General features: G+C 38.1%; 1 protein-coding gene and 1 long non-coding RNA gene across 2 annotated transcripts in view; both read left to right on the forward strand.

The window, feature by feature from the left end:
• The window catches only part of LOC149795581 (uncharacterized), a 176,037-nt gene that overhangs the window by 113,022 nt on the left and 38,669 nt on the right, over positions 1–24,346 (forward strand). The gene's annotated exons all lie outside the window — the stretch shown is intronic.
• LOC149795582 (uncharacterized) lies at positions 308–2,723 on the forward strand. The gene is made up of 2 exons (XM_089965415.1): positions 308–804; positions 1,400–2,723. The coding sequence occupies exon 2, from the start codon at positions 1,881–1,883 to the stop codon at positions 2,196–2,198; it is 318 nt and encodes a 105-aa protein (XP_089821541.1). The 5' UTR covers positions 308–804; positions 1,400–1,880; the 3' UTR covers positions 2,199–2,723.

Here is a 24,346-nt window from a genome sequence, read left to right on the forward strand (position 1 = left end):
AAATCTGAAAGGGACATAATAATTTCATATTAGAATAATAAAGTTATTGCTAAAGCAACACGAGTAAAAAAAAAAACATGTCCCGTTGAAAATTTAGTTAGTTCAGACTATAATTATTTGAAAAACCTTGTCAAATGCAATTACAACCATATGATTAGGGGGATTTAGAAGAAAGCATAAGTTTATTAACAATGTCCCCCAATGTCGACAATTACCTCTCCAACGGCCGAGGCTTATTTGTATGCGGAATAAAGTTTAGGTTGCGACCATTGAAAAATAAAACCATTACTGTACCAGTCAAGATCGCCCGGCCCAGATTCATATCCATCTAAATAGAGCTACTGGCGGTAATTTGCCGTCTAGCGCCGACCCAAATTGTCATGTATCTTAGTGTCGATAAATGTGCGAACTGTTATGGCAATTTTGAGAAAAAGATGTCGGGTTATAAACGTTTTTCTTTGGAAACGTGTCTACAAGGGTCTAAGACTCGTATAAGAGAAAATTTCCTCCATAACAGGAGTCACTTTTGAATCGGCGCCAGCACGAAGCGGGTTTTTCTTGTGTCAAGCTTGTTATAAGACATTAAGCCGTGCTATACAAGCCAAAGATAATTTGAAAACGTATTGTACAAGTACAAATCCAACAAGTTATATTGGCTTGAGAGCTGCTACACGTGATTCTGATTGGAGTGTTTGCCAGAATCAAAATCAGCCGAGTACAAGCATAGCACAAGAATCTGAAAACCAACAGGTTACTGAGCACAATTACATAAAAGGCACACAGAATAATCGACAGGTACAAAAGGTGCGTATAATCCTGTGCTCAGTCCTATACTGGATTAGTCGAGCTGTACTCGGATTCAGAACTTCCAGATTCAGTAACACAGGCACTTGATTCTGGGGAAACTAATGTGTACACTCGCCATAAATGGTGAGTGTACACAATAGTTTCTTAGAATCAAGTGCCTGAGTTCAGTAACTACCCGATCCTGCCGCTCAAGTAATGCAGCTGGGGTGTGTGAGGAATGGAGCAAATACAAAAGTGGACCCAACATCCCAATTTTGTTGGGGTGTTATAAAACACTCAAATCCACACCAAATCACATTGTGTCTACCGTTTCATTTATAAATTAAAATTCTCCCCCTCCTCTGCTTAGCATTCTTGTGTTGGGTTGATCAATAATAAATACAAATGCAAATTACTAGTATTATATCTTTCAGTTTAATCTCCACGCAATAAATAAGTAACAATTTGCTCCATCGCATCACTTCATCGCACGGCCAAATACTAAACTAGTAGCCCTACAGACATGCATGCATGCACATGTACACAGACACACACACACAGAGCAAGAACGTTTCCTTCTCTGTCTAGCTTTTTACTTTTTCTCATGTTACAGGATGAGCCACCACCAGTCCCTATCAAACGAATGAAGCACAACTATCAACTGGGCAATGCTGCTGGATATATAAAAAATAGTGAGTACTCTAAGGCATATAAGGCATTATTCAGTGCAACAAAAACCTCCAGAGAGCAGTTTTTGAATTTTATATGCAAGAGAGTGCGCAGTGAAGTTAGATGCCTATGTACTTCCACAAGTTTTCCTCTTTTTAACAAAGTAACTGCTTCGAACTTGAGGAATTTCTCATGGGATACCACCATTGATCAATTAGCAGAATGTGCCCCAGTGTTATATTCGGCACTGGTTGGTGCAATAACGCACAAGAAAAATGGAGTTTCATTGAAAAGGAAATATAATTTTAATCCTAAGGTTCGCTTGGGCCTTGTCTTGTCTTCTGTACACTAAGTATCCCAGAAAAGCATCATTTATTCCATCAGTTTACTCTGCTCAGTTTGCAAAAATAAGAAAGCTGCAAGCAATGAAATGCCTTTACCGTGCAGGGCTATGCACACAATTGTCACGTGCATCAGTAGTATTGAAAACAATTGGAAATGATCTTGAGATTGCTGCAAAAACAGTTTTTGAAATGGAAAAAGCAAATGATGAGGACGATGAAATAGAGGAAGAGGAGGAGGAAGATGAAAATGATGATACTGATGATGAAGAATCTGGCAATGATGATAATGAGATGAGCAAAGAAGATGCTGAAGATGAAGATAATGATGTCAATAATGGGGAAGAAGTTGGTCAGGATGAAAAGGAAGAAAACTTGACCATGCTAGAAAATGGAAACTGAAATTAGCGGTTGGATTAAAGGGACATTGAAATTCCATTTGATTTGTACAAATCATTAATCATGACAACTCAGAGTAATGGAGAATGACATTTGTTGAGAACTGTAAATAAGATATGTCAAGGTCAAGGCATGAATACTTCTGGTGGCAGGTACTTCTGGTGTCATATTAAATTATGAAATGACTTTATATGTAATTTACACCCTTCATAAATTGGACAGATCACATTAGCACTGTTTCCACCCGGGAAAATGATTACTTGATTTTAACATTTTCTGGAGGATAACGTTTTGAATTTATGATTAGAATTACTATAACCATTATGGTAGTCTCACAGTTAAGGTGACAGCCAGGGAAAATTTCATTCTGCTGCGTCTATCTATAATATTTTGAACATGTGAATATATTTTCATGGAACTGTAACTTGCTTAATATTGTTAGTTCTGTTTTCATATACCATATAAAGGCTGGGTGATTGTTTTCATGGTGTTGTGTTATGAGAATAAAGCATAAACTTACTTAGAAAATGGTCCAAAATGTAACCCATGTTAGCAAGGCAGTAAATCTGGACCACAATGGTCTTCCACTGAAATTAGGGAGTAGTGCTCAACAAGATACATTCACTAATCAAGCTTGCTTACAGGTAGGATACCATGTACATGACATGCAAAATAAAACACCTATGTGCCGATGAACTAACAAAAACTGAACTTAAAGCAATAAAATGTGAAATAAAGGGAACTGACTTTATACCTGTATGGTACTAAGAAAGTGGTGTAAAGTCATCAACTTTAATGATTAAAGCTTGAAGCAAAAAGTTCAACCCAAGTTTGTGAAGCATGAAACATGGGTAACAGTTACCTACTTTTGTGAGGTCATCAAGTTGCATCGACTCAAACAATTATGTAATTCCTGGTGGAAAGGATGCACACAACGCTTACTGATATTGAGCTAAATGGAAAAATTAGCATAAGCCAATAAAAATGTGAAATGTAGGTCACAATAACCTAGTTGTCAGGGTATGGTATTGACAGACATATTCTTTTACTTTGATGATTCAAGCCAGAACAGTGCTTGAGAAATAATTCTGAAATAACACAAGTGAAGTATGCCATATTGGTCATTGTGACCTAATTCATTATGGGCATAATATTCATCAAGATGCCCCCCCCCCCCCAACCTTTTATTTGATTCAGGATATAATGTTAGGTATGCATGGTTTAAAACCCAAATTGATTATGAGTAAATGCTAAAGCTTAACATATATCAGTAAAATGTGAAATCGGGTCACCATGACTGTTTTAAAAGTGTTGTACCAATTGAAATGCATACAGTCGCAAAGATAGAAGATTCTAGCATAAGTTGGGAAGGAATAACAAACATGAAATAAATTTAAACCAAGGTCAGTGAAACAGGAAATATGGGTGACAGTGACCTACATTTGTAATGAGGATACATTACTTATAAAGCATCATGATTTTATGTCAATTAGTATAAATATAAAAACCTAAACTGATGCAAAATTAAGCCAAAAATGTACAGCTGGAGCAGAGGTGTTTTGGTAGGTTCATTACCTTCCCAGGCCAGCATGGGTTGACTGTAAAGGTATGTCCTTGCATATAGCTCTTATTTCATTGGCAAGATATTGCAGTACTGGATTAAGGTGTAATACAGAGGTCATGTGCCCCACCCCCATAATACATGTGCTTAAAGAAACCATGTATAGGTCTACAGTTTAATACTTAGAATAATATAACTACAAAGAAATCGTGTATAAGGGGCCCCGAGTGGTCTAAAGCGCTCTCCATTACAGAGCATTGCCATCTCACTTCTGTCTGCGCCAGTTTGAGTCTCGGATTCAGCCAATGTGGTATGTGAGAAAGCTTGCCAGTAGCTTCTCGTGGGTTGGTGGTTCTTTCCGGGGTTTTCCCGGGTTCTTCCTCCACCATTAATACTGGCTGACATGTATAGACTATCATGTGCTGAAAAATGGCGTTAAACCCCACAACAATAACAAACCGTATATAGGTCTGCAGTTTAATACTTTGAATAATATAACTGTAATGATTATACACATATTAAGAACAGATTTCATTCATCAGTAAACAAGTTATTTATAACTTGCAAACAAAACAGGCATTTACACTTTCTATAACTTCTTAGGTCAAAAGGCAATGTCAGCAAGTTTACAATATCTTATAGTACAATCTACAATCATGGACATAAATTAGACACACAATTTAGATTTATGCAGTATTTTAATTGACAACAGTTAAGCACATGATATAGATATACATAACAGGATACAGTTCAATGTACCATGCAATCCATACATTAGATAGATTACACGCTTGTAATTTCCTGTTATGTACTCCCCACTATATTGTGAAATCGCCAGGCCTTACTGGTTAAGTCCAGCCCATGCCATACTGTGAAATCGCCAGGCCTTACTGGTTAAGTCCAGCCCATGCCATAATGTGAAATCGCCCTGCCTTACTGGTTAAGTCCAGCCCATGCCATACTGTGCTGTTAGGTGTTCATTTTGAGTGATGGTTAAAGAGTCATTTAATCCATAAATGTGCAAGGTAGATAACTCATGCCCATGTAGTAGCATGTTGTTTCTATAGAGCTAAAGTACACCATCATTATATGTCACTCAACTCTTCTACATTCTTCATAATGACTAAACAACCACTGTCAGCATTCAGTAATAATAATAATAATAATGATGATAATAATAATGATAATAATAATAATGATGATAATAATAATGATAATGATAATAATAATGATAAAGAAAATAACAATGATAGAACATTATTTTAGAAATTATACAGTACTTATTTAGATATAAAAAAAAACAATCCGATATTCATTTTGCAGCAACATAAGATGACTAGTGTTATACTGTACATAAATAGACCACTCTGGTGGCCTAGTGGTTAGAGCATTTGCCTCGGATTTGGTATGCCACTGGTCTGAACCATGGCTAAAGTCATACGAAAGACTTGTGAAAATGGTACTAACAGCTGCATCGCCAGTAACTCAGAATTAGGAGGTTTATGTTAGGACTGGTTGGCCTGGTGTCAGGATAATGTGACTGGATGGGACATCATGTTACATGTCTACACTATGATGCCCCAGTACTAGACATCATTATAAACTGCCAGTCTGCAGACATCAGAGCAGTATGACTGAATTTTTTTTATTAAAGCTATGTCAAAAATCCAAATCACACACACACACAGAATTTAATTTTTTAAAACTAATATCTAATGATCCTAAAGAGTATAGGTATCTAAGAGGAACTCTCCTCAATTCACCTTACACAGTGCTGTTTGTGTTGATTAACACAAATATTTGTTTAAAAAATATAAATGAACTCTTGCAATATAATCATATTGTATAAATTATCCATGCATCTGCATCATCTGATGAAACTATAATAATCAGATAATAATAACAATAATAATAATTTTATAGAAGGTGACTAAGAAGAAAGTATAATAATAAAATCATACATACGGTAATAGCTATTGTTATATAGATTGTTATTTCTAAATGCGAAATTCTAATATAATCTATTAGTTACATGCTCATGACATCTCTTTTTAAATACTTTACTTTTCTGCACATTTTTTAGGCAGTGAAATGGATGCTTATTTCAATGAACTTTACCACAGAATTAAAGCTTTTCTTAAACTTCATTGTTCTTGCAGATGAAAGTTCCCAGGTGATTTTGATCAGACTGGTATTGTGTTGAATAGGGCCTGAATAAATCCTAAAAATACTCTGGTGCAGCTCCATGTAGACATTCATGTACAAGATAATTAATCCATTCATATTTTGTTTCTATAAACAATGCTTAGGAGGAATAATAAATTACTGTCAAATCCTGTCATGCTTAGTTTTGACAGTTTTCTCATGCATTTGAACAATAATCCATTTTTGGAACATTGTATACATTGAGTAAAAAGAAAGTTTCTATAGGTAAATATTACATGAATCCACTGAATATGGCAAATGTAGACAAGGGTGCTTTGTAAAACTTGTCAGTATAGTAATTCGACGAGTCTATGAGTAGGGCAAATTTATATGCCAGTGCTTTTCAAAGCTTGTCAGTATGGTAATTCCATAGTAAATTATTATCTGTGAATACACCCACAAGCCTTTCATCTTTGATATGTTCTGTCTGGCAGCTATCTATTTAAGAAATAATTGCTAGTGCCCTAATTTATGCAACATTATTCATGTCCCCAAACTAATACATTGTTTTTAAACTTCATTTTTTTGCTATATTAGTTTATTGTGCCCTAGCCTAACCTTGTTTGGACAACATCTTTATCAACTCAAAGTCTACATGGTACATCATCTGTACATCAACCTGTTTTTGTAAATGTATTACCTAATAGAAGATTATTTGCATTAATAAGGAGGAGAGGACCTATCACACAGCCACACATGAATGGTGCGAGTTTCTGAACTAACATTGTCAGTTATTACTTATTGAGATAATCTAAAACATTTTAAGAGTTATCACACCTATTACAATTCAAATTTTGCAGCAGAATTCCACCATCCAATAGATAAAATGACTTGCTTGAAGTCAAGAAAAATAATGCCAGTTAAAGAACTATTCTCTGTTTGTTGCAGCAAATTTCTGTTAATTTATTGAGTTCTTTTTGGCATGAGTGATATGTTCTAAATGAAGGCTGTGCCTGTGAAAAGAAAGTAAGATTCATTACATTCATATATCTGCAAAGTTACGTCCTATTTAGATAATTTTGATAATATAATATGATTGGATTGTAATATTAGTTCCATTGATCCTCAAAAGATAAGTAACCTTTGTACATTTCAAGGTATCTGGAAAGTTACCAATCTTTATACTTAAGTTTATAACAAGAGTTAATGACCATTGTATTACTGGAGCAAACAATTTAAGACTTTGTGGCCCAGTGATAGCTGTTAATGCACATATCAAAACCTGAGCATCACTAACATTACTGTAGTTATTAAAAAGTAATTATCATCTACTATTTTAGCTTTCACAAATTTGGAAAGGACTCCAAGCTATTTACGCATAGTAGTTTGGTTCTGAATACAGTCACTGAAGAAGTTTGTGAAGATTAAAGAATGCACTGAACTTTTAAAAGCAATAAATGTATTAAATATATTTCCCTAAATTAATTAGATAAATAATTTAACAAGTGCAGTGACTAAAGTTAAAATTGTTTTGTAGAATGACAATTGGAATAAAATTAGTTAAACCTATAGAAAGTCTCAAAAACATCTCTTGGATGACAAGAAGAATTTAATATAGGGCACATCATTTTGAGAATATGGATAAGTGAACCAATAATGTTATAAATATGCACAGGTTTCACATGATGGGTAGTTATAGGGACAGTGGGAATTTAACATTAAGTTGCCATTTTTAGGATTTACAGTGACATAGGTAAATTTATTATTAGAATGCATATATATTTAGCATTGTAGGACTGTATGATGACAAGAGAAAAAGTAATACTTTTTAACACCATATCTCTCTTTGTTGCTTTAAACACATTTAGATGGTCCTGGATGGACAGAATTGGAATTTTACATTGGTCCATAGGTTCAATAGCATGGTTCTGCAAGGCAGCATGGGAAAACTGATTTTTAAACATGACATTTCTCTTTGTTGCTATAAATATTATTGGATGATCATGTATGGTTACAATAGAAATTTAACATTAGTCCATAGATTTATTATGATGGGTCTGTATGCAACATGGGAGAAACTTAATGTCCATAGATTTCATCTACAGTTTGACAGACCAATACCCAGTCATCTGATCTAGTACCCAGGTATGACCGCTCCGGTGGCCTAGTGGTTAGAGCGTCCGTCTTGGAAGTGGGAGGTTGTGGGTTCAATCCCCAGACGAGTCATACCAAAGACTTACAAAAATGGTACTAACAGCTGCCTCGCTTGGCGCTCAGCACTAAGAAGCTAGTGTTAGGACTGATTGGCCTGTTGTCAGGATAATGTGGCTGGGTGGGACATTATGTTACATGTCTGCATCATGATGCCCCAGTGCTGGACATCACTATAAACTGCCACACTGCAGACATTGTAGCGATATGACTGAATAATTGTTAAAGTTACGTTAAAAATCCTAATCACACACACACACACAGAGGAATGTACTATCCAATACCCATACCTAGTAATCAGTATGCCATTTGGAGTGAATGGCTCCCAGTGATCTATTATGCAGAAACCCATCTATGTACCATCCAGCATACAACACATCTTTAGTAATGACCATTGACCAATATCAAGTTATATACTAACTATCACCCAGTTATATACTGTCTAATGCCCATGGACGTCACAAATTTGTACTGGAGGTAACAGAAACTTGTCAACACCTCACATATACTTGTCAATGCCTTGTAGAGTGACCAACAACCTATTACCTATGATCGAGCACCCAGTTACACACAATCCAACATCCAGTGTTTTACTCTCCAACATGCATTTTGTAATGACCAATACTCAGTTGTCTAGAATCCAAGGTTCATTGATCTGCTAACCAACATTCACTAATCTGCTGAAAACGTGAGTAAGATTTAAAATATGGGGGTATAAAAATTTATTTTAAATCCTGCATCAAAGGAAGTGAACATCCCAATCATTGTATAACCTAAAATATAATCTCTATCGATCGATCTCTATGTTATGTGTTATATATATATATATATATATATATATATATATATATATATATATATATATATATATATATCTGTGTCTGTGTGTGTGGTTACTAAATTAAATTTTCTCACTTTCAACAGAAAAATTATTTCAATCTTGAGAGGTGGTGGAGTAGGACCAGAGATGGAGACTGGTAACTTTTGGGATATAATAATGATGAACACCTGTCATGTAAATCAACATCTTTTTATTAAATCACGCTTTGACTTTAAACTTGGGATGCACTTTTTGTGCCAAACGTAAGATTGACAGAGGAGAGAAAATAAAAATTTATATTGGGCAGAATCAACATGTATTTGAAGTAAACATCTTACATGTAGTGTTTTTACTTGTGAGGAAAGTATATTTTGTAAGCTGTTATCATGCTCTTACCGTGTATGGTGGTGCAACTATCACAACTATTGCAACAAATTTACATTTAAAAAAAACGTTTGATAAAACCAATTCACATTTTAAAGCAAAATTCACATTTCATCTCTTTCATGGTACAACAAATTCACATCGAAAAACTAAGTTCATATGGGTCTTTTTCATGGTACAAAAATTCACATTTCAAAAAGAAAATTAGATGTTGCTCTTTCATGCCACAACAAATTCAAAAACAAGCTTGTGCTTGTTATTTTTCTATCTCTATACAAGATATTATGTTTCTATTTTATGGCACAAAATATTCACATTTATGCTACAACAAAGTTACATTTTAAAAATCAAGCTTATGATTTCTTTCGTCCTGGACACAAGATATTCATATTTTAGAAAAAGAAGACAAATGAATTTGAATACAAATGGAATAACTAGATCTATCTCAGTTGGCATAAATTATTTTTTAAACAAAACTTCCTGCCAGTACTTATCAAACGACAGTAGGTTTAGTGAGAATTAAGTTTAGGATAATAAAAATGAAAAAGAAAACACAAAAGGAAACAACTAAACAATTAAAATCCCAACAAAAAAAATAATATTACAAATTCAAAGTCTCATTTGGCTACAGCATTAATGTCAAAGTCGGGTGTTTTTTTTTTCTTTTACACTTTTGGGTTGTAAACTTGGGGTTGGTAACTCGATATGGCATTTTAATGGTCTATTATTTTGGTGTTGAATAGTACATTGCTGTGTTTTGTTTACTCCAAGGAGTGTTCAGGGTGTAGTGCTTATAATGGATAGCATATAAACTGGTTAATGGACACTCAAACAGCATGTTGGATTGTATGTATGGCATGTGATATAGTTGATCAATAGGTAAAGGTTACCACAACGGCGTGTTGAATGACATGCTGAGCGTATTGGATAGTATATATGGCATGTGATATAGTTGATCAATAGGTAAAGGTTACCACAACAGCGTGTTGAATGACATGCTGAGGGTATTGGATAGTATATATGGCATGTGATATAGTTGATCAATAGGTAAAGGTTACCACAACGTCGTGTTGAATGACATGCTGAGGGTGTTGGATAGTATGTATGTCGTGTGATATAGTTGATCAATAGGTAAAGGTTACCACAATGTCGTGTTGAATGACATGCTGAGGGTGTTGGATACTATATATGGCATGTGATAGTGTTGATCAAAAGGTAAAGGTTACCACAACGTTGTGTTGAATGACATGCTGAGAGTGTTGGATAATATATCACTCGGTGTTGATCTCTCAAACCCGGTTGTTGGTAAGTACGTGTAGGGTGTTGGATTACGGATTACTCGATTATTAATTACTCCAGTGGTGTATTGATAGTATATCGTAGACATGGGTCAGTAAAAAGAACGTATCGGACGGAATTGATGGTGTGTGATATTAAAGAACAGATGAGAGATATCCTAATTTTATTTTGATCGTAAGAGAGGGTTCTTTTTAAAATGTCTGTTTAGAAATATGGTTCTCATTGATGTTTTTACACAAACAAGACAACATGTTTTTCAAATAACTTATGGGTGTGCCCTGATCAAGCTTAACGGTCTACTCCCCGGGTTCTGATCGCCGTAGATTACAAATTAAAAATTGTCAAACCTGCATGATAACATTATTTATTCCTATTATCAAACTCTGTTCATGTTAATTATTAAGAATTCTTTTGTAGGATCCAAATATAGTACGTTCTCTCTCTCACTCGATGGTTGAATATTATTTTGATTTTTCCAAATCATGGTAACAGAAGATGTTACAACTTTACAATCAAACTCTAGGTTCGAGACAAATTATTACTTTATGGTAAATTTAACCCGCATGTGAGTAGTTCATATGCTACATTTTACACAGAGAATGAAAAAAAAAAAGATAGACATTGTATTAAAAAAATGTACTTAAAACGACTGGCAAAAGAAAGAAAAGGAAAGGACTACCTCGTCGTTTAGTCAAACATGGGGACAGGTTGTCTGTTCTGTCCAAAGCTTCTCCACCCATGCGGGAAAAAAACTCATTCAAACGGCCTCCAAAGATGTCGATACCGTGTGCGAATGTTGTTTGAACGTCTTGAAAGGCACTATACCTTTGTTGAAACACCATAAACAATGTTTAGGAAAACATTGGAATACCATCGTTGGCAAGAACAACGAACCCCGCATTTGCCTCCCAATCCCCTTTTGAGCGAGATGTCCCAGTTACAACACGAATTGCAGTCATTCATGGATCGCCACGATTTGTCCGAAACAGAAAAATCGCAAAAGTATGGTCAACTCCTGCAACGACTGCAACTCTTTCACCAGAAAGCTTTAGACAGCTCTACCCACTCTGAAAGGTATTAAGACCTTGATAGAAAGTCCAACACCACCACTACTACCACCAGTGACCAATGCAGAAAAAGGAGAAGAAGAAGAATCGTTTCAAACTCCGCCAGAAAAGGTACGCAAGTTAACAACACCACCTACATCCATAATTGGATGGATTAGAAAGATGATGAGCACCCCTTCTTCATCAGAAGAGAAAAAGAAGGTGAAGATAAAAGTGAAACAATAACCGATTACCAATGTTCAGACATCCTCCTCCTCGACACCTATCGCTGGCCGGACACGCAAAGCAATACAAACCAAGAAAATACCACACGAGAAAAAGAGTAGCATCAGCGAAGAGTGGGTGACTTAATAACAACTGCAAAAAAGAAATGGAGAATGTGTTAGATAGCATTTACTACGATCCATCCCATCCTGCAGGTTACGGAGGAGTTCAAAAATTGTATCGTGCTGCCAAAACTCGACTGAAAAGTCTCCTTTTACCTCAAGTGCAACGATGGTTACAAGAACAAGCTACCTGCACTTTACACAAACCCATTCGACGCAAGTTTTCCAGAAGTCGCACCCAAGTGGAAGGCATCGATCATCAATGGCAAGCCGATTTAGCCGATGTCTCTCATTTTGGCCACCTACAATCATGGCTACAAATATTTGTTTTGTGTCATCGACGTCTTTTCCAAATTTGCGTGGGTCGTGCCATTGACTTCCAAATCGAACAGCTAGTTAGTGCGAGCCCTGCAACGGGTGTTGAAACAAAACGGTCATCACCCTCTTCGATGGCAAACGGACAAAGACACTGGATTTCTGAACCAAGCTTTCCAAAAAGAATTAAAGAAACGTGACATTCATTTTTTTACCACCGAGAATCCTGAAACCAAGGCCAGCATCGTGGAACGTTTTCAACGCACTTTGAAAGATTGCATGTGGACATATTTTACACATCACCACACTCTCAAGTACATCGACATCTTACCGCACCTCGTCCAAGCATACAACTAATCTTACCATCGAAGCATTGGACGTGCCTCGCAAGATGTGACTCCCGACAACGAAGTGCTGGTTTCTGGTCGCCTGTTTGGTACGTCCTCGGCGGTGGCTGTCCACCAGAAAGGTGAAGTGTTGGCTGTAGGAGATTGGGAACGCATTGGCAAAACCAAACGCACTTTTGACAAAGGTTACTTATCTAACTGGACCACCGAATTGTTTCGTGTCACTGGACGAGTGCATGGCCGTCATCCTGCCGTCTATAAATTGGAAGATATGAGCGGAGAAGTGTTAAAAGGAACGTTTTACTTGCCTGAGTTACAACGTGTCACCAAAAAAGAAGACGACTTGTACAACATCGAAAGCATTCTCGAACGCAGAACCCGTAAAGTGGGCAAACGACCTTCAAAGAAGTCAAAGTGCGTTGGAACGAATATCCACCCAGTTTTGATTCTTGGATCAATGCTTCGCAAGTCATCAACTATAAAAAGAAGTGACCATCATGCCCTTTCACACAGCTTCATCTACTGCTACCACTCCTTCACCCAGTTCTTCTCTGCAAGATTTACAGACACATTCTTTGTACGTGTGGTGTAGAGAACGTGTGCCTAAAACACAAATTGTCTTTTTCTGCCAAATCTTTGTGTTATATTGTGTCTTCGGTGCAGTCATTGCTAGTTTGAGTTTGCAACAAGGAAACAATCAATTGTGGACCATTTTATTGAGCAGCTGTATCGGTTACCTTCTTCCCAATCCCTCCCTGAAATTCTCCTCGAACGGGAACAACAGCGACGACATGGTTTAGGGGATATGTTAAAATTATCCTTTCGTTCGGTGGCTCCGGTGTTGAAACCGATGGTGACACAAGGATTGCACACCTTGAAAGATACGGCATAGACACATGGTAAAGAATTTCTCCAAAATGTCATCATTGACAAACAAAACCCAAAAGAAGCATTCTTGAGAGCAGGCAAAAATGTCTTGCTGAAAACGGGTAAAGACATTTTAAGTCGACACGAAACTTCTATAAATACCCTGAACGTTACCGAGTCAGGCATTCCTGCTTCCCTGAAGAATCAGCAAGGACAAGGCAGAAAGAGACGACGAAGAAAACACCCTTTCACCAGACTTCACACTTCTGAAGCTAGAAAGAGAAAGAAAAGAATAATTACTCGAGACTTAGACGTTTCTGATTATTAAATTATAGAGAGACAGAAATGATGCACCGAGATTCTTGCACTTGTTCCAAATCGGAACTGGATCTGTTTGCCATGCCACCTACCATGATGAAGATGAAAGAATCCCAATGGGTCGAATTTCATCACATCTCCTCTTTGACAGCCTCGGCTCCCATCGAGTTTGAAATCAAAGTACAGCCCGAAGATTAAATCGATCTGAACAGTAGTTACTTGTATTTGAAAGTCAAAGTGAACGATTCGGATGGTAGCGATCTAGATGCCGATGAGCCAGTAGCTCCTGTCAGCAATTTCATGCATTCCTTGTTCAGCGAAGTGGACTTGTACTTGAATAACAAACTGGTCAGCAGCAGCATGGATACTTACCCTTATCGAGCGTACCTGAAAAATCTCTTGACGTACGGAAACGAAGCCAAACACACTCACCTGGAGGCTTGCATGGTATGGAAACCTGACACAGCGAACAAGTTCGATGAGGTGGCAGAAAAAGATTGTACCAATAAGGGCTTTGACACACGTCAAAAGCAAATTGCTGAAAGCCGAAGTGTAGAACTGATGGATCGCTTGCATTTGGACATATGGTTACAAGAAAAGTATTTGCTGAACGACGTAGATATTCGCCTGAGACTGAATCGCAGTAGTACCACTTTTCATTTGATAGCTGGTGCAGCCGATTACAAAACCTACATCGAGGAATCCAGACTCTACGTGCGACGTGTGGAAGTGTTACCAAAAGTGGGAAACGACATCAGTCACACTTTGAGCAGAACGAGCGCTAAGTATCCGATACGACGCGTGGAAGTGAAAACTTTCACCATTGCCACTGTACTCCGATCCGAGATAGAAGATCGTCTGTTCCAAGTACAGTTACCCAAGTGATTAATCGTTGGCATCGTGAGTAATGCATCCTTCAACGGAGTCCACAATCCAGCTTAAGCACTACGACGTGTCCAAAATCGAAGTCAGTCGAGATGGCAAGACCTTGTGTACCAGACCTTTCGAACCTGACTTTAGTGCCAAGATGAATTACTTGAGGTCGTACTTGTCCCTGTACGAAGCCACGGGACAGTTAGAAAGCAACACCAGTCATGGTCTTACGTACGAGGATTATGCAGGAGGCTACGCTTTGTGTGCTTTTGATTTCACTCCAGACCAAGGGAGCGACGAGGGACATTTCTACCCTATAAAATCCGGCCAGATTCGAGTGGAAATTCAGTTTGCTAAACCTCTACCTAAGACGGTGAACGTCCTCTTGTATGCCGAATTCAATGAAACCATAGAAATCAATAGCTTGAGAGAAGTCATTCTAGACTATTAGAAGCCATGGAAGACTGTTATCCCTCTTTACATAGGCCATTATGGTTATATGTTGTCTTTAGCTAGGAAACGTAGTGTAAATCAATGGCCCAATGACTTCCAACAGTGGAAATCTCATATTAATTCACAACGTTGTCAACCTTGTCCAAAATAAATATTTACTGAAAAAAATGTTTGTTGTTAAATTGAATTGTTAATTTAAAAAAATTGTTAATTGTTAGTTGTGAGTTAATTGAATAAAAAATGTTTTTAAAAAAATGCGTTTATCGTTTGTTTGTCATTGGTATCATGAACCGTGCTCTTTGACTTCTCTCTATCCCTCACATCAAACTATTTGAGCATTCCGACTCGGAAACCGTGTAGGGATGTTTTCGTTCGCGTCCGCGCTTTTACCATAAAAGTGGGTTACTCTCCAGTCTGACCATCAATATTCATTGGCGTTGAACCGAGCAAGAAGAAGTACGACAGCGATGGAAAGCAGAACTGCACTAAGCGAACAAAGCGAGTCGGGCGTCACGAAAAGATGGCTGCCGGCTATTGCAGTAATCGCCGCACCGGCACTGAGAGCCATAGGTCTACAACAGGCTACTAATTGGAGCTTAAGAGCTGGAGCGAGAAGGTCTGCACTATTACTTGTCTTAGAAACCAGTACTGAGGGAGGAAATTTAATCGTTGAAAAGGAAGTCTTATGTTTTGTAAAACGGACTAAACGTAATTACAGGACACGTGGGCAGAGAAGGAAACTCGACCAGAAACAGGCGACTAGCCACTCTACCACACCTTATACGAGACCGGATGAAACACAAGGTCACCTACACCCGTTAAAGACGCCCCTATTAACTGGATTAACCATCACTTCTACCATTTCAACCCAGACAAAAGATCAACAAATATTACAAATGGCGGCGACCATCAAGGAAGCTTCAACTATGACTGATATCTCAAACGAACAGCAGATTGAACCAGTCGTTGTAATATCACCACCACCACAACCATCACCTATGTTGAATAGTACTGAAACTACGACTGTAACACCAATTCAACAAACGGTGAAGTCAAGTAAAAAGCTCAATCTAACTCCATCGCCGCCACCACCACCTCAACAATCCGTGTCACCTCTACCCACACCAACCCAAATTGACCAAACGGAGCCTGCAAAAACGACCATATCACCATCCAAACCAGCAGAACCAGCAGACCCTAGAGTGGGTAAAAATAGTCTGTATGAGGCCAACAAACATATCGCCTGGGGGTACACGGAAGACTATGGCATAACAGAATTATGGCACAACAAAGAAGTAGCTACACTCTTTTTGGATGAATTGAACACTCTCGTCCTCAACAAATGGAAAGCTGAAATGAGCATCATCACCAAACCTAGCAAAACCAATGTCAAAAGAACATTGACCGCATTCAAAAAGAGAGGGGAAGAACTCCAGGAATGTCCACTCAATCTAGCCGTCATGATTGCTACCATTGTGAGAGTCCATCATGGAATAGAATCACCTAACATTGCATACCAGGTTCGAATGAAAGACTGGATTTTGAAAGACCTAATTGAACCAGGCCTACCAAAAGACCGCCCCCGGAGACGCTACTCACCACCAAGAAATGTCATTAATGTGGGTGGAGCACCATACAGAGGTGCCCCAATATAACAGTCATTTTAAGGGCTAGAAAAATTACTTCTCATCTAATAGGGAAACCTAAATTGGCTTGGTTTCCCTGATTGGTTTAACCAAAAACTTACAAATTTGAACCATTGGACAACCGCTCAAAATTTAAAACTATCAAAAACCTAACAGTGACACAACTCTTAAATGTCGCTTAGACATATTAACTTAAATAAGGGAAAGTAGGGACTTTTTATGTACACCTTGTACTAGATTAGATAGATTAACATGGAAAGTAGGAAAATTATTAGACTAGAATGAATTGAACTAATTGCACAGGTGGCTAACACATTATTGGTATTTAAATTGTCCATTAGTAAAACTGGACTTGATTTAAAATAAGTACGGGCTAGCGTTTCAGGAAGTACACAACGTCCATGGCTGGCTTGCTGAGTGCCTTTTCTTCCTTCAACATGCTCGGACAACGTACACGTGGCAGTATGTGGAACGATTTCCACCTGCCACACGACCAGGTGTCCTAATGTGACGTCATCGCTGCCGATCAATCTCAGCGGGCGTTACATACTGCTTGGGTTGATACCCGGGGCAGTTCAATCCAACTTGACTAACATGAGTGCTTGTTTCAATTCCCACTCATGTAAGAGCCTTACACTTAGGTTGTTAAGGACTAAATAGTCCTACAACCTAACGGCTAAATTAAATGAATGGGGGAGGTGGCGCCAATTCCCTCCCTAAGGAGTAATTAATAAGCACATTATGTGCATTAAACAGTGGTACATGTTCTACATGAACTCACACCACTTTAATCCAATTAAGTCAAGTCAAGTCTGACCATCCATTGTCGACTCATCCTTCTACGAAGATGTGCTCAAGATTAGCCAAGGTGAACGAAACCTAGGTGAATTTTCATCGGGTCATGAGAAGTCTGATACCGAGACCTGAAGAGATGGACAATGTTAGAATGTTGAAAGTCACTGAACACCTGATAGAATACCTATTCATAGAGGAAATCAAGAAGGAGAAAGAAGAATGGACGAAGAAGTACAGACTTCAGAATCAGCAAAGAGAGCAGCTGCAACAAGAGTAGCAGGAACCAGACAGAGGTTTTGTCGACTGCCGTGTCGACACCAAAGAGTTCTCCTTCTCTTTCCGAAGAAGCAGACCCTATCCTATGGGAAAGCCTGTCGCCAGACTAACTCGCAATCTTAGATCATAAAAGATTGCCATTGCTCCTCGTTCACAAAAAACAGCCCTTTTCAGGGCTACCCCTAGCTACGATCTCGTAGCCTCAACTTGATTTGTTGTGGTTGAGGCTACGAACTGATCTCATATCATGTAATGGAGCAACAAAAAAAAATCATCACTAAAGTCAGAAAAACAAACAGTGTAGAAATCTACTACATTAGTATAATCATGTTGTGAAAGAAGTTTGGCTTATTTTGAATTTATTAAGCCCTTATACGATAAAATAAATTGGCATGGTTACACTAACCTCATCCTGTCCGCCATGAGAGATAACGCTAGACTCTCGCCGTTACCCCTTTTCTACGTAATGCTTGCCAGATCATATTTGGATATTCTACGCTATATTATTATCAACCAAGTGGCGAATAACCGCTTCTTGGTAGAATTTCAAAGTTGTCGATAAACCGTATTTACTTTTAATGCGCAGAATTTCTGACCCAAATGACGCCAAATTTTTACTACGATTTGTTTACGTTTCCAAATAAGGCGTCAATATCCTTACATGGCACACAAACAAACGAGGCTGAGAACGGAAGTAATCATTATCTGAACTAATATGGCGGACGATCTAAACGAAACTTTCGGCTATAAAAGGTGAACGAGATTTTACAACTATTTGTACAATGATTTTCGATACTTCCGGTATTAAATAAGAGGACTACTCAAATTATTGGATTACATGCAAGGAATATGTTTAAGGTGTTATTATTAGGCTCAAAGAGCGCCGGGTGTGAATCACACCCGGCCTGTTCCATTGACACGTATATGCTCATATCAGTACCCTGTCCACGAGGTACGAGTAAGGGTACTAATATTAGTACTAGGCTAACCCATACTCTAGAAAAGAAATAATCATTCCATTGCATATGATATGTTAGTCAGTTAGAAAAAACAGAAGTGCGTCTATAAGCACATGATTTCTTTATCTGAGTTAGAAAGTGTGACTGAAAGTCCTTCGTTTTCCGCCGCTTGTCAAAATTTTTAAAATATTGATTGTCAGAACAAAATAGTGAGTGAGTGTTTCTTTTAGGTACGCGCGTTTTTGGTCAGTCAGCCAGTCATTTAATTATAGTGATGTGCGTTCTTATGAACATGTATCACTGTTTAATTCACATAATGTGATTTATAATTACTCCTGAGGGAAGGAATGGTGCCACATACCCTTCCCCGGGTTTAATGCACTCAAAAAGTACTTTTTAATTATAGGTGTTAGGTTGTAAGACTATTTAGTCCTTAACAACCTTAGTGTAAGGCTTTTTACATGGGTGGGAATTGAAACACGCACTCATGTTAGTCAAATTGGATTGAAATGCCCCAGGTGTCAACCCAAGCAGTATGTGACGCCCACTACCATTGGTCGGCAACGATGACGTCCCATTAGGACACCTGGGCTTGTGGCAGGTGGAAATCGTTCCACATTCTGCCACGTGTACGATGTCCAAGAGAAGTAAAGGAGGAAAAGGTGCTCGGCAAGCCAGCCACGGACGTCAAGTACTCCCCGAAACGCCAGCCCGTATTTATTTCAAATCAAGTCCAGTTGTACTACTGGACATAAATGTACCAATATTGTGTTAGCCACCTCTGTAATTAATCAAATCCATTTAGTTCGTACATTTTGAAAAATTAATTACGAACAAGTTGAGATTTAATGTACAAAGTGTACATACAATTTTTTTAATAAAATACCAATCAGTCAAGTCTAAATGACTTATAACAGCTTGAGTCATGCAAGACTAAAAAATAGGTATACAAATTTAAACGGCGGTATATAAACAGGTCAAATTAGCTTCATTATAAAATAGATATTATCAGATGAGTTCTCAAGCCAAAATGAGAACCAAGATTTAATCGACCAGGCAACTTGAAAGCTTTTCTAGGCAGTTAAGCCTCTGTGTATGTGCTTACACTAAAGGCTAGTGCATATTCTTCTTTCAAGGAAATGTCACAGCTAAACCGGGTAGGAACTCGCTGGTACTTGGTCAGGCTTTTCCTCCATTAGTCAACCCTCTAACATGGTCGCCGTCGGTTTTTCACAGCTGTTTTCAATTGTCCAAATACAGCAAAAAGACTGGTCCTACACTGCGAATGCTGTATTTAATTACACCGTCCTCACTGAGGCCCCGGCTCTTTGTCCGTCTAGTACTCGTTGAGATAAGTAGGAAGGTTAAACAGCGAGCGGCAAGCACATGTTTATTAGCCATGCCCCCTTTTCTTCTATTTTGTTGGTTAGTCATGGCCATGTGGAGCGCGCTTTCTCCGCCACATTCCTCTTTCCCTAACACTGGTGGTCGGTGCTCTAGTTATTCTCTGTTCATTTCTTGGGGTGTTCTTTGCATCTTCTTCCTTGCTGTCCTCAAGGTGCCCTTCACAGCCGCCACGTGGTCAACAGGAGAGAGTGATCCACGATGTCGCCTGGTCGACGTCCTCTGGCTGAATGTGAGGTGTTTGCTGATTATATGGATAATGTAAGTTTAGGTATCAGGGGATGATTTCTTTCACGTCCGTGCTTAAGTTTTTATAGGAAAACGCTCGTCAGTCTGGCTACCCCTGTTGAATCGTGAAGAACGAAAAATGAGTAGCAGAATCGCTAAGTTAATGGAACTGCAGATGCACCTGGAATACGCCAGGCGCCTCCTGAATGAGCTGGGAGCGGATGACATTGTAGAAGAAGGTAGGATGAAAGAGGAGGAGCAGAGAAGGAAAAAAGAAGAGGAGGAAAAGAAAAGACCTATCCTGTCTCACCCTATGATGAGACCTAAGTGTGAGATGAAACCTGAGGCGAGGACGCATCCACAGGTAGCACGACAGCGCAGCCACAACAACAGCGTCAACAAGAACCACAACCAGTACAAAGACTAGTGGTTAACCAAAGAGAAAACTGGGAGGAGGAGCTAGAGAGAGAACGGGGACAAAGACAATGACAGTATCCTAGACTGCGGGATAGAAGAAGAAGACAGCGGGAAGTTTTCATTATCCCAGAAACTGAAGATTGGGGTGCTGAGGCTACTTATCAAGCCTCTGCACTCCCAACCACAAGAGAAATTGGGAAGGGGATTGGAGCAGACGATGCGTGTGCGGTACCAGACTTGGGAGATGCCAGCATTAGCCAGGTGCCTCTGAAGTTAAAAAAAATCCCTTTTCAGGGCTAACCAAAGCTCTAGAAAAGAAACACTATTCAATTTGCCAATATGTGAACTGTGGAGTAGTGTGAATATAAACGTTTACTCATTTACTAATATGACTGTGTGTGTATGTGTTTATGTTTGACTGTGCTTATAAGCGCTCACGTACATTTGTGTGGATGGTAGATTAATGGGGTTTGTAAGCGCTTACGTACTTTTGTGTGGATAGTAGAGTGTGTGGTTTTTTCACCTTCCCTTCTGTGTGGATAGTATAATTTGGGGTTTGATTTGGCTTCTTCGCGTGTGTGGATAGTAGATTATGGTTAGTTTTTAGCTTCTTCGCCTGTGTGGATAGTATATTTGGGGTTTGAATTGGCTTCTCCGCGTGTGTGGATAGTAGATTGTGGTTATGTTTTTGCTTCTTCTCGTGTGTGGATACTTGATTTTGGGTTGATTTGGCTTCTCTGCGTGTATGAATAATATAATTTGGGGTTATGTTTTTAGCTTCTTCGCGTGTGTGGATAGTAGATGTTGGGTTTGTTATGCTTCTCGACGTGTGTGGATAGTATATAATGTGGTTAGTTTTTTGTTTCATTACCTTTGTGTTGATAGTAGATAATATGAGAATAGAAAAGTAGGGGGTGTTTTCCTTCACGTCCGTGCTTTATATATAAAAACTCAAAGCGTTCGTCATTACACCATTCTACGGAATAAGCGCAAAAGAAGATGGTAGCAGTATCAGACTTGTTCAACAACTTGAAAGAGAGTTGGTATTGGATAGTGAATGGCTATTATGCAGTGGAAAAGCTTGAACATGGATGGAGGCGTGCAGTTACAAACGACTTTGGTACAAGACAGGTAACTAACCTCAAACTAGCCATGGATCTTGTGAAAGAGATGACAGAGGATGAGGTGAAGAGAATAAGAGGCTTCATTAACCCACAGTATGTGAAAGTGTGTAACTTGCAAGAAGCCCTAAATATTGTAATGAGAGTGAGGTGCTTCTTAGAAGATATGCTGGAATGGATAGCGTGGTCTTTTGTAAAATGGGGAATGGATCAGCTGAGTAAAGCAGAAGAAATTATGAGGAAAGTGCTGACAGAAGAAGTTTAGAAGATTAAAGAAAGATGGGGAAAATATAGGAAAGAAGAAGAGAATACAAAGAAAAAAGAAGACTTTGAAAGACTGCACAATAACTGGATCAAAGTCCAGGAGAAATTCAGAGCGATAGGCTATCCTGACAGGATTCCAGAGTCGGAAAAGAAGAAAAATGGAATATTGGGAAAATTCAGGAGATGGATGAAGAAATGGAGAAAGTAGACGAAGAAGAAGAAGCCATAGGCCTCGAAAAAATTGACTTTCTTGCCTCAATTTTTTTCTTTCTTCATGTTGTAGAAGTGTTTATAATCCACGATATATTCCCATGTTAAATTCCCCTTGATGCTAGACATTCCCACGATATATTCCCATGTTAAATTCCCCTTGACGCTAGACAGTCCCACGATATATTCCCATGTTAAATTCCCCTTGACGCCAGGGTATCCCTATCGTTGTCGATATATTCCATTCCCCATTCACTCCATGTGAAATTTCCCCATGCTAAATTCCCCTTGACGCCAGAGTACAACCACCCTAGTTTAACACTAAAGTCCCCTTGACGCTAGGTTGGCCCACTATACTACTGCTATACTCTAGACTTAACGCATTTCTAAAAGTCCAAGTAATATATGGGGTCCGGGGGTACAAAGGTTCACGTCCAAACATTGGCGCATTACTTCGAACTACGAAAAGCCTATAATGTTCGTGTGTGTATGCGTCCAAGGCATGTATAGGTTAATTATTAATAGAAATATATGCATATTCACTGAGTAAAGTAGAGACCAAGGACCTAAGGTACGATGCAGTACTATAAGTCTAAAGCTTTTCTAAGAGTCCAAGTCATATACGGGGACCTAGGATAAATATTTATAGAAATATATGCCTATCCATTCAGTACTAATATAGGACAACATGCATAATATCATTAGAATGACTGAAAGATTTAAGAAACCGCTACAATACGCAACCTTTTCCATCAACTTTGTATACCTTGTCTTATATTTAAATTCAATAAAAGATGTTGTTACCGAATCAACTCCATGCTATGGCATCAGTGTAATTAGAGGACAAGATCCTGAGGTAGGTTCCGATAGAAATGTACGGGGACCTGGTATTCATATTAATAGAAATATATCCTTATTCATTAAGTACCGGAAGCAGACTGGATCATAAGGTATGCAACTTCAGAACAGGTCTAAGGTTCTTGCATCAGTTGGAACGACATATATATATATATATATATATATATATATATATATATATATATATATATATATATATATATATATATATATATATATATATATATGTGTGTGTGTGTGTGTGTGTGTGGCTTCATCTAAAAGTAACACAAAAATTTCGGAACTAATGCAAACTATATTGATAACTGGTAAAAAAAAAAACAGGAAAAGCAGAAATATGATGCTTTACACTAATAATAATAATACATTCTGAAACTAATACGTAATTTAAGGGAGAATGCATAAAATCTGGAAAGCATTATCAAAGCGAAGCAGAATAAAGTAATACTAAAATTCAGGATCTAGTACAGAATATACCGGAGCCTGGCAAAAAATCCGGAGAAAAATTTAAACTATGGCCAAGAACTAAAGGCTACCAAAATTCAGAAAAACATACCACATTTTTAGCCAGCTCAAATACATTTTTGAAAACAAATTTAAAATTGAAACAAATAGAGGAATTAAGACATGATGGCGATTCCCAGAAAGAATATTAAGTCATTGGTCAAGTGTAAATGTGCATAAATAGGGATTTGATAAACAAATAATTCAATTCAACCTTAAATCAGACTATGGGCTCCATTTTGTTATCACAGTTTACAGTTGTGTTAAGATAAAATTATTAAAGGTGAATTATTTACTTAAATAGTCACTGGAACTTAGTGCTCGTTGACTTTTGTTCACTAGTTATTTTGGTATGGCTGTGAACTCATTCAAAGACAACCTGAAGTACATCATTGTGGTACATCAGGACATTCAAGACTATTGGGATTCATTAGGACATTTGTAATTATTTGGGATTTAATTCAAAATACTTTAATTGCCTCT

This window comes from Sinohyriopsis cumingii, chromosome 7 (assembly GCF_028554795.1).
Source record: "Sinohyriopsis cumingii isolate HCF-2022 chromosome 7, ASM2855479v2, whole genome shotgun sequence".
Taxonomy (NCBI): Eukaryota; Metazoa; Mollusca; class Bivalvia; order Unionida; family Unionidae; genus Sinohyriopsis; species Sinohyriopsis cumingii.

Bases quoted from the DNA above. Each gene is read 5' to 3' on its own strand.
- LOC149795582 (XM_089965415.1), top strand. From the start codon at position 1,881: ATGAAATGCCTTTACCGTGCAGGGCTATGCACACAATTGTCACGTGCA.